Source organism: Chenopodium quinoa, unplaced genomic scaffold (assembly GCF_001683475.1).
Source record: "Chenopodium quinoa cultivar QQ74 unplaced genomic scaffold, ASM168347v1, whole genome shotgun sequence".
Lineage (NCBI taxonomy): Eukaryota > Viridiplantae > Streptophyta > Magnoliopsida > Caryophyllales > Amaranthaceae > Chenopodium > Chenopodium quinoa.
The window spans coordinates 4,158,220-4,168,665 of NW_018743919.1; the positions used below are offsets into that span (position 1 = coordinate 4,158,220).

A 10,446-nucleotide genomic window follows, 5' to 3' on the forward strand; every position below is an offset into this window, starting at 1 on the left:
CACAAGATAAGGCATTAACCAAAACATATGATCACTGCATTCAATTTTAAGCGTTGTTTGTTCATTTAGAAGTAAAAGACAAACCCAATAACATAAAAAATAATTCAAAAATTACCATATTGTTGTGGTTGGAAATCATTATAGCAAACCCCCTCATGGACCCATCACTATACTAGTTACAAGTTACCCCAATTCAGTTAACACCTAGTAACACTAAGAAACTTTCCACTTAAAACAAATGAACACAAAAACAATGAAGATCCAGAGAACCACTAGTCTTACATCACTTCATTAACTTGCTACGACTACCTTATTATTTGTAGACTGTAGTAGAAGAAGTAATGGGCCTTCATAAATACTTGTTCCTACCATTTTTCTCTCTGAATGCACTTACATCTTGGGACGAGGAACTGCCCTTCCCCATAAGAAAGCTCCAACTCATTTCAGCCTTCTTTAATGCTCTGACCCCTCCTTCTACTTCAATTTAATGTCCTCATTTTTTATTTTTCTTACTGTTTGAGTTTGTACTCCATAAAGTAAAGATTGAATTTTAGCCTTCCATTGTTCAATCTAAACTGTGCTTAGTAATTTCTTCTAGGACACCTATTTCTTTTCTTGCTTTCACAATTGTTCATTTTGACCATTTGTCACTTCTTTGAGCCTTGCACCTGTTTCCCTCCCCTAAAAAGTGAGTATTCATCTCTTTCATTTTTTTTTTTAATTGTACTGTGGTTATATTCAAGTTTTTACATAATTTGTGGTGAATATTGATTTGCATATTTAATTTGATGGGTCCACAATAATTTGTTCCTAAGTGCTTGTTCATGTTTATTTGTGACTATATATATTTGCAATTTAGTTCATTTTCTTGTTATCCATTTTGGGCTGATTGTGAATAAGAGAAAAGTTTGTTACTTTCCTCTTCTCTTGCTTTAAGTCTCTAACATAGTTGCTTTGAATTAGAAGTTTGTTGTGAAAAAGAAGTTGAAGATGAATTTTGGAATTAGTCCTGGAAATGTGGCAGTTCACCATGGAAGTTGCACTGCAAAAGTGGCTGTTGAAAGGAGGATGAAAATAGCAGAATTGGTGTTAAGGGTTTTGATATTAGGGTTGGGTGTTGCTGCTGCTGCTCTTGTTGGCTTAGATAGTGAGGTTAAGGTCATCTTTGCCATCACTAAGAAGGCTTCTTTCACCGACATGAAGTCCCTTGTGTAAGATTTACTTACTTACTTACTTACCCTAATTGAACCCGAGCCTCGGGTTCAATTCTACTTGCATTTGCTTGTGGGTAATGAGAAAATGTAAGTAGAATCGAACCCGAGGCCGAAACTCTACCATTGAGCTCTCACTTGATTCTTAAGAAATAGTTACTGAATTTAATCTATTTCTTACCCTTACAATGTTTTAGTGTATGTTTATGTTATTTTTTCGTACAAGTATTGATGTTGTAAATTTAATTTGGTAATCAGGTTCTTGGTGATAGCTAATGGGATAGTTGCTGCTTATTCATTGGTGCAAACAGTGAGGTGTATTTTGGGAGTGATTACGGGAAGTGTTCTCTTTAGCAAACCTCTTGCTTGGGTCATCTTCTCTGGTGATCAGGTATATTGATTTACTCATACGTTATTATGCTTTACATTTATTTTGTATTTTCGTGTTATTTTAAGTTCATGTGTAGTTGTTTTTTATTAGTAGAATTCTATGATAAATGATTTCTTTGTGTGAGAAATAGTGACTTTTGGTTAAGAAACTGCTTGGTTGTTACAATTTGAATTATTGCAAAATTGACATATAATATGGTATTGATATTGTAATTTCACAATTAACTGAGCGTTGATACATTAACTGACAGATAATATTGAAGAAGTAATATAAGGCAAGTAGAAAGTATGTTTATGATCTTGTTAAATTGGTAATCCTCAAGGTTAAGTAAATATTTTTCTAATCCAACGAACAAAATTGATGCAAAATTTGTATGCTATCTATTAATTGGTATAATTTAGTGGGCCAGACATTAAGTTTCCTTAGGATCAATTCATAACCTATCTTGTCTAGCTTACTGGTCCCTTTGTTCCTCAAGTAATGCAAACTCCATCACCATTAAAGAAGTATCATAAATTGTACTGACACCTACCATTATGTACGATTTGAGGGTCCATTGAGAAAATAGACTATAGACCTTGTACATTTTCTTTAAAGCATGTGTGCAAGTTTGCTTAATATAGTATTAGAGAGTTCATGGGCCACAAGTTATTACGGAGTATTTTGTTAACAAGGGGCTTAAAAATAAGTGATGGTTGGACCCAATGATTTGAACCATTTACGGATTAGTAGATCGAAATGAATCTCTATATTAGTTAGTGCCTTGGAGATAAAGGCTGCATTTATAGACCACGCTTAGACACACTACTGGTGGGTGCCTCAGGTGTTCTGTTATGGATCCTATTATCACATTGGCCATTCTGTAATAAATAGTAGATCTTCTTTGTTTAGGAAGAAGAGGAGAGTTATAACTATGCCATGTGCATGATAGTGGTTAAACCTGAAAGGTTTCCAGAAAAACTGAGAATACGAATGAACAAAAAGAAGTGAACTCTATTCGAAGTTTCTTGTTCTGTGGCCTTCACTGTATTTTCTGCACGGTTGTACGGTTCTACCTCCATGTACATGTTTGTGTTTCATAAGAAACTTATTCTAAAAATGTAGGATCCAACAAAACGATAGGAGACAAGGGAATCTAGATTATAATAAGTCCCCATACAAATCTCTCATTCAGTGAAGTTTATTCGTCATGCCAAGTCGCCAAGTACCACATTAGGCAATGAGTTAATACTGTTATTAACTCTTGGTTCTGGTATCTTCTAGAAGTGCCACATTATTACATTAATGAGTTAATGCTGTTGTCAAGTCTTTGGTTTTGTATCTTGTAGAAGTGCAATCTGGTCGAACTCCCAGTGCTATATGATCATTAGGGCACATCTAGAATTTAGTATGTTTGTCTAAAAGAATAAAAATTGATTATGTTAAGATGATGTTAAAATTCAGGATCTTGCTACTAAATCCTGGAAAAGCAAAAAGCAAGCAAATTTCCTTGTAACTTTTTCCAGTAATATGCATACACAGTAATCTTGTAATCTTGAATTGGTCTTCCTGTTTCATTTGTAATGTTACCAAAACTGCCAGTAATGCAATGGGTTCGTTACTAGAAACTGAGGGAGGCCCATGAAATTATTAACTTAGATGTATGCTGGTGTACTCAATTATTACTCTACTCTGTCCTTGAAATAGACATGTCCAACATGTATGTATGACCCTTGAAATATGATCGGAAGTTAGGAGAACATTAAAAAGCTTCTCCATATCTGTGTTAGATATTCCTAAGTCTCAAGTATGATACAAGTATTTTTCACAGGCCAAGTAACACAACTTTTGCATATGCAGGTTATGGCGTATCTGACCCTTGCAGCAGTAGCAGCAGCTGTACAGTCATCTGTGATTGGAAAGTTTGGACAAGCAGAACTACAATGGATGAAGACATGTGGTTTCTATCCGAAGTTTTGTAACCAAATTGCAGAAGGATTAGCAAGTTCTGTGGTGGTTAGTCTTTGCACGGTGATTCTCTCTGGCATCTCGGCTTATAGCCTCTTTCGCTTATATGGAGGTAACAAAGGAAAGAGAAATACAAGATGGTAGGCGAGTAGAATAGGAATGTGTATATATATATATATATATATATATATATATATATATATATATATATATATATATATATATATATATATATATATATATATATATATATATATATATATATATATTATGGCTCGTTTCCGGAGTAGTTTTTATCAATGTCAATGTAATTGTGACTCGAAAGCATTTTTCGATGTGGAAAATGTAGTTCTCTCTAGTAGTTCTAAAATAATATAGGAATAGCTATGGTAAAGCTTTAGCTGATCTAGTGTAGGGGTGGCAATTCGGGTTAGTAGGTTGGGTTCGGATTGTGCTTAGAAACTATCAAAAATAGTGTAAAACTAAATATTATTACGAAATATGAAATTTAGGTCAAATCGGGTCGAATTTGGGTTGTTCGGGTTTGGGTCATGTTGGGTTTGGGTTTCTCTCAGTAACTTCGGGTCGGGTCAGGGATTGCCAACCCTAATCTTGTGTAATTAAGTGTTTGCTCTTGATGGAAGTATTGTTACAACTTAACAAGTTTCAAAGTAGGTTTTGTATTTAGCCATTATGTGCAATCATTTTTCACTTAAATCTTGAAATTTATGCTCTTCATGTTTCATACTTTCTATCATCTACTCTCTCCTTTCTTTAAAATTGCACCATCTTCAACATTTCAATTGTTGACAATTGTATTGCAATTTATCCTAAGAATTTTTACTTTATTAGTGATAAATCTCTAATCCTTTTTGCTAGATGGAAATTGATTAGGGGATTTTGCTCCCACCAATCGGAATGCGCCACGTGGGCCAATCAGGTCCTGCCAAGTGTCCCCCAGTTGGAACTGTCAGGGCTTTCCACGTGGCACACGCTTATTCGTCCACCCTGGACCTATTATGTCATGACACGTGGCATACTCCATGCTTAATGGAGAAACCGGCCACCCAGGCCCAACTTCCGAGGAAAGCCCAATCAGCCCTAGGTTAACCTAAACCTAGGATTGGCACGTTTCCCAAGGTTATAAATACCTCCCTTAATCCTCATTAAGGGAGATTACGCACATTAAACACTCTCACCTAGAGAGACCCAATCACTTTAATTTCCGCATTAATTACTCCTTAATCAAGTACTAACTTGACCGTCGAAGGCGGATCTCCAATCATCCGGAGCATCCGTTTGTTTTGCAGGTACAGGCGTCCGGTTCCAGTCTCGGAATTGTAACTCTCCTGCAGGACATCAGAAAACCCCGAAACAGAAATTACAATAGAATTTTTCGTCATTATAATGATATTTAATGAGTTCAGAGTTTTTTTTTTTTTTTTTGAAAGAAGATTTTTTTATCTTTATATTGTTGTAAGATGAAGATTTTACCAAATCAAATACAAAGAAAAGATCAGTATTTATTAATCTATTTATTTAAATGACTATATATAAAGGATATTTTTTTTTTTTTTTGAAAGAATACGCCTATACCTTATATATATGCATTGTACGGAATACTGAAATTAATCAAATTATTATTAGGTTTTCAGAGGAAAGGAAGGGAAGAAAGTCGAGAAACAATTATTCATCAATTTATAAATCTTGATATGGCTGCTAATGATCATGATATTGATATGCAAAATAATGATGACAATCCAAATCAAGACATTACATCATCAAAAGGAGAAAGGAAAAGGAAAATAAAGGATTATAATTGTTGTGTAGTTTGCAAATTGACTAGTGGCTGGATTATGAAGCTTGAAATCAAGGAGGAGGATGTTGAAGGGAAAAAAGAGGATGATTGTCGTGTTTGTGATCGTGTCGTTGTTGATCTGCATACCAGCATGAATCAAGTGCTTATGATCATGAATGCTCGTACAGGTTTCAAATTGTCACTTGATTTCCTGCCTTGCTTTCAACTGCCAGTAGATAATCCTAATAAGGTTTGGCTGGATTGCAGCAGGATCATCTGGTGGCTTATTGCTGTGCACTACTGGCAGGTTCCACCAATCTCAATACTACATCTGCAATCCGTTCACCAAGCAATGGGTAGCCCTCCCTCCTGCTCCTCGTCTTCACACTCGTGTTCATATTGGCTTCATTGTCGAACTCTGCAGGAATAGATGTCTTCTGCAACTCCAGCAGCCACTCTGCAGCAACTGCAAGTTTCAGGTTGTGAGGTTTCACCACGAGCATCAGTGCCAGCAGATGCACCCGCGTACCCAATATGAGGTGGAGACCTTCTCATCACACTCTGGTCAATGGACTAATGAAATTACAAGAAATGAGATGGTACGCAAATCCAGATGACTCTCAGTCTATACTCCTCAATAGACGTCTTCATTGGCGTGCTGGGGATAGAATTGTTGTTTATGATCCCTACGAAAAGGTAATCCTCGGTGTCATTCACCAGCCATCACGACTACAAGTTTGCCGAAGTTCTAGAGTGGAAGGCTTAAGCGTATCTGATGGCTCCTTGTGGATCAGCCAATTTGCAGACGTATTTCTAGATCTTTGCTTTTGGCAGCTCAAAGGATATGACATGCATACCTGTAATCTTGATGACTGCTACTGGAGACCAATGTATAAATTCAACATTATGGATCTGACAGGCAGCCTGAAATGGGGACCAAAAGTCCATGGCTGTACCATTCTTGGTATGCATCCTAATGACCCAAATATTGCTTACTTGAAGCTGTGTCGTAGTAGGCCTCGTAGCTCTGTTAGTAGGCTGGAAGGGTCTTATCTTGTCGATTGCAACTTAAGAACCAAGACCCTCGGTCAAGGAAGGTTCTGGAATTTACAGTGCCAAAGAGCGGGACATTTAGTATATGAGTGTATGAGTGTAGCAGCTTACAATGATAGAATGATAGGCACACTGGCTTCTCTTTAAAAAAAAAGTAAAAAACCATAGGCATTTTGTTCTTAATAATCCATGTAATATTTTCTTTCAATATTTGTTTCACTTTCTTTTTCATAATAACCTTGCAATTTATTTTACGAAGATTACTCTGTTGTCTAAACTCTAAAATTTTGGTAAAGTTTCTGTTGTTGGACATTCATGCATAATCATGCACACTTGCAAAAGCACTGTTAATTTATCAACATCATAGGCATAGACATGCTATACGATAAGATCATAGAGAGCGAATCTATATCCGTGCAAGTGTTGCCGTCTTAGACTACCAGGGCTGGAAGCATTGGTTGTTGCCTCCTTAAATAAGATCAAAGAGGGCATACTTGCCTTACTTATTTTTCAACAAACCAAAGCAATTTCAATGTAATCTAACCCCCCTTAGATATTGCCATATTGGTTATAATTTGAAGCAGAGTTTCTGTTTATCACTTTATCCACCTTTTTTATTAACAGTAAACAAATAGTCTTTCAATGTTGGAGGCCTTGAGGCAACAGTTACACCATCTTGTATCTGGAATTTGGGTGGTTCCTAGTGTACTTACCGTCCTCTCCAATATCTTGAAGATGCATATTATACTACGATCAGACAATTACATAGAGGATAGTTGTCCAAGCCCTCAACTTCAGACAAAATTATTCAACACTTAAAACTGATCAACAGCAAATAATAATAATAAAATAAAAAAAACAGAATTGATAGGAGGTTACATATATGATTCAGATAGCTTGATGGTCCATTCTCTTTCCGTATCTGTATCTATTTTCATCAGACCTGCGAAAATTTGCACGAGCTGTGTTGTTTCCAGGTCTCAAACCTCTATAATGATCAGAACTTCTTGACAGTTTATTAGCTTCCTGATTTACTTCATAAGCCTCCTCTTCAATATAATCACACCTTATCACCCCAAACTCCTATAATATCAACATTGAAAAGTATAAATGTTTCCATTTAGAAACAAAACATTTACAATACACCTTGAACTAATGTAAAGGTGGGATTCATACCTTCGATTTCATCTTCGAATAGCAGGGTGTCAAGCAAGGGTTTACATCCCTCAGCAGCATGTCAACTGGACTGTCAGGAGTTGTTGGATCATCGTCGCTGAAATCCTGAAATAATTGTTTCGCTATAGCACTTAGACAACAAGGCATATTCCCAAAGAGGAGGATCCAAATTAAAAGTTGTACTGTATCTCACAGTTTAAGGTTCATTAGTAAGCTGACAAATTCTCAAGGTTAACCTTAAAAGCTTGACCCAAGACAATCGCAAGCATTTGGAATGACAGTCACCTGACTCCAGTCTATCTGTCTATGTATAAAGGTTCGATCATAAATAAATACTTTATGTAGTTTGATTGTGAAATATTTTTACATACCAGGGAATTAGCAGCCTCTTCTTGATCATATATTGGTGTCCTTGGTGAGCTAAAATTACCATCAACGCATGAATTGCTTGTATACTTCACTGCCTTCACCTGTATTCACAACAATATCTACTAATCACAATGTGGTATGAAAATATGAAGACAGTAACAAACTAACAAAGCAGTCAAAGCTTATTTAAAATATTTACTTATAGTTATATAGTCATATATACACTCTTGTAGTTGTATACCTGTTTCTGAGTTGCATACTTCCGACATATAGAATACAAAGTTAAAAAAGCTCACCAATATTCGGGCATCAGAATGTTTGTGTTATGAACAAGTTATTATGCATAAGCCAAAAGGCAGACTATCCACTGCAATTGTATTTCATACTAAGCCCTTGGGATCTGAAGAACTTGTTATGTGATACTAAAAGATAGATTCCAATTTGCAACAATTGCAATAGTTAAATTCCCCTCAATTGAAACACTTAATATCCAATTTGCAACAGTTGCAAGTGTCATAGTAACATCTATCAAACTCTAAATATAAAAGCAACCTTAGACAGTAGTGGTATAAGGATTACTACGACTCCTGAGTGTCCTTCAAACAAGCAATGAACACTAAAAATCGAAAGCATTTCGCTATAAAAACGATTAGGAATCGTTGAAGCAATAGTTGTCGAAATGATACCTCTGCAAGGTCTTCTGAAAGGCATTGTAACTGACCCGTGAGGGAAGAAATCTGCCTCTGAAGAGTTGGAATGACTTGCTTAGCTTGCTTGAGTTCAGAGCCTTGTTTCTCTAAAAGCTCTTCAAGTTGAGAATTCATTTCTTCAGGAAATAAGATGGCACTTTTCAGTGCCTTTATTTCTTCCCTTTGTTTCAAGCACAAATTCTTTAACTTCTCTACCTGTTGTAATTGAAGTAAAACAAATAAAATGACACCACGTACTGAACTTCTTCATTGTGCAAACTAAACATATCATTTTATAGATCAAGTACAATAATGAAGTGATTGTAATTCATTCCGTTCAAATTTGTCATTATATATATAGATCCAAAATTCAAATGCTTATTAACTACATTAATAATAAATTAATAACAGATTAACACTAATTAACTTAGTTGATTAAGCTTTGAGAAGCTTGCAGCAGTATCTGAGACATGGAATCGAATCTCATTAAAACCACTACCCTTTGTAGCTCACTTTACACTAAAACTAACATGCACAAAGTCAGTCGAGCCAAAAGCAAAGAAATTTTTCTTAAAAAAGTAAACTTTATATGGCATGGTATCTGTCTCTTTCAAGCTTTCCTCTACCAAAAAAAAAAACGGAAAATCATCAATAACATGGAATCAGCTTATTTCATCCAAATTTTCATCAGCAAACTTATAAACATTATCAAAAAATTCAAACGCTTATTAAAACATATTTACAACAAATTAATACTCCGTAAAAGACTAATGTTAACCAGCTTAGTTGGTTAAAGTCTAGAAGGTGCTCGTAGTTAGTATCGAGACATGGAATCAAATCTCGTTTAAATCACTATCCTTTATCACTCTCTATAAGCTAAAACCAACATGCATATGATTAAAAAAAACAGGGAAGTGAAAATTACTTCAAGATTGCGTTCTTGGAGCAAAGATTTGAGGTCAGAAATCTGTGCTTCCTGATCTTTATTTAAGCTCAGAAGCTCTCTCTCACTCCTGAGCACCATTGCTAGTGTTCTGGTATTCGTCTTCACTTCCGTCAATGCTTTCACCTTCTTCTCACTTGAATTCGATCCTTTACCAAATAATTTCTTAGGAAGTGCGCTGAAATTCGAGCCTTTCCTAGCAGATTTCTTCAAATCCTCTGCTATAAAATCAGCTGGAATGATCAATGGCAATGGTCGATCGCCATTGTTCTTGGTTTTGGAGCTTGAAATTGATCTCTTCTCCATGAATTTCTTGACCATAGTAGTGAAATTATGGTCGGGTTTGGTAGAATTAAGCTTGGTAATTGCATTGTTTTTGAGAAGTTGATTTTTGGGGAGGAATGATTTAGGGTTTGAATTGAATTCAGTGGATGATGATGGTGAAGTTTGTGAATCGAATGAATTGTAACGAGAAGCAGCTTTTCGAAATCCAGAGGATGACATTTGAATATTTGATTGTTGAGAAAGAGAAGTGAGATAATCAAAATAAAAAATAAAAGGGGGGAAATGTAGGGTTAATAGAATTTGAAATTGAATTATGGAAAACAACAGAGAAGAAAGATAAATAGGGGAATTGGATTTGTTTTGTGTTAGTCTTTTTGACAAGTAGCAGTTTGTTGTCGGGTGGAATTCAAATTGTTGATAGCGCGGGATAATCGATGAGTCACTATTTGTTGCTACTACTCCGTATATCTATCTGTATGACGGTATGTGGTAAACTGGTAACTGGTACGTTAAGCAACTACCGCCGTATTGGTAATTGTTGGTCCATTTAGATTGGGCGTATCATTTGAGTTGCTCCTTTGAGG

General features: G+C 35.7%; 2 protein-coding genes across 4 annotated transcripts; one reads left to right on the forward strand and one right to left on the reverse strand.

Annotated features, from left to right (window-relative positions):
• The first annotated feature begins 210 nt into the window (after positions 1-210).
• LOC110687476 (CASP-like protein 2B1) lies at positions 211-3,718 on the forward strand. Of its 3 annotated transcripts, none has more exons than XM_021864131.1 (4): positions 211-688; positions 964-1,211; positions 1,470-1,602; positions 3,442-3,718. In XM_021864131.1, the coding sequence occupies exons 2-4, from the start codon at positions 991-993 to the stop codon at positions 3,691-3,693; spliced, it is 606 nt and encodes a 201-aa protein (XP_021719823.1). In that variant the 5' UTR covers positions 211-688; positions 964-990; the 3' UTR covers positions 3,694-3,718. The 3 variants fall into 3 exon arrangements, with proteins under 3 accessions (XP_021719823.1, XP_021719822.1, XP_021719820.1); XM_021864130.1 differs by having other exon boundaries at positions 212-688; positions 967-1,211; XM_021864128.1 differs by lacking the exon at positions 211-688 and having other exon boundaries at positions 865-1,211.
• A 3,407-nt stretch (positions 3,719-7,125) lies between these two features.
• LOC110687477 lies at positions 7,126-10,305 on the reverse strand. Its single transcript, XM_021864132.1, has 5 exons — positions 9,560-10,305; positions 8,632-8,850; positions 7,948-8,046; positions 7,577-7,681; positions 7,126-7,483 (listed from the first exon to the last, which is right to left on the reverse strand). Exons 1-5 carry the CDS (start codon positions 10,079-10,081, stop codon positions 7,289-7,291), a joined length of 1,140 nt encoding a protein of 379 aa, XP_021719824.1. The 5' UTR covers positions 10,082-10,305; the 3' UTR covers positions 7,126-7,288.
• Positions 10,306-10,446: the final 141 nt, after the last annotated feature.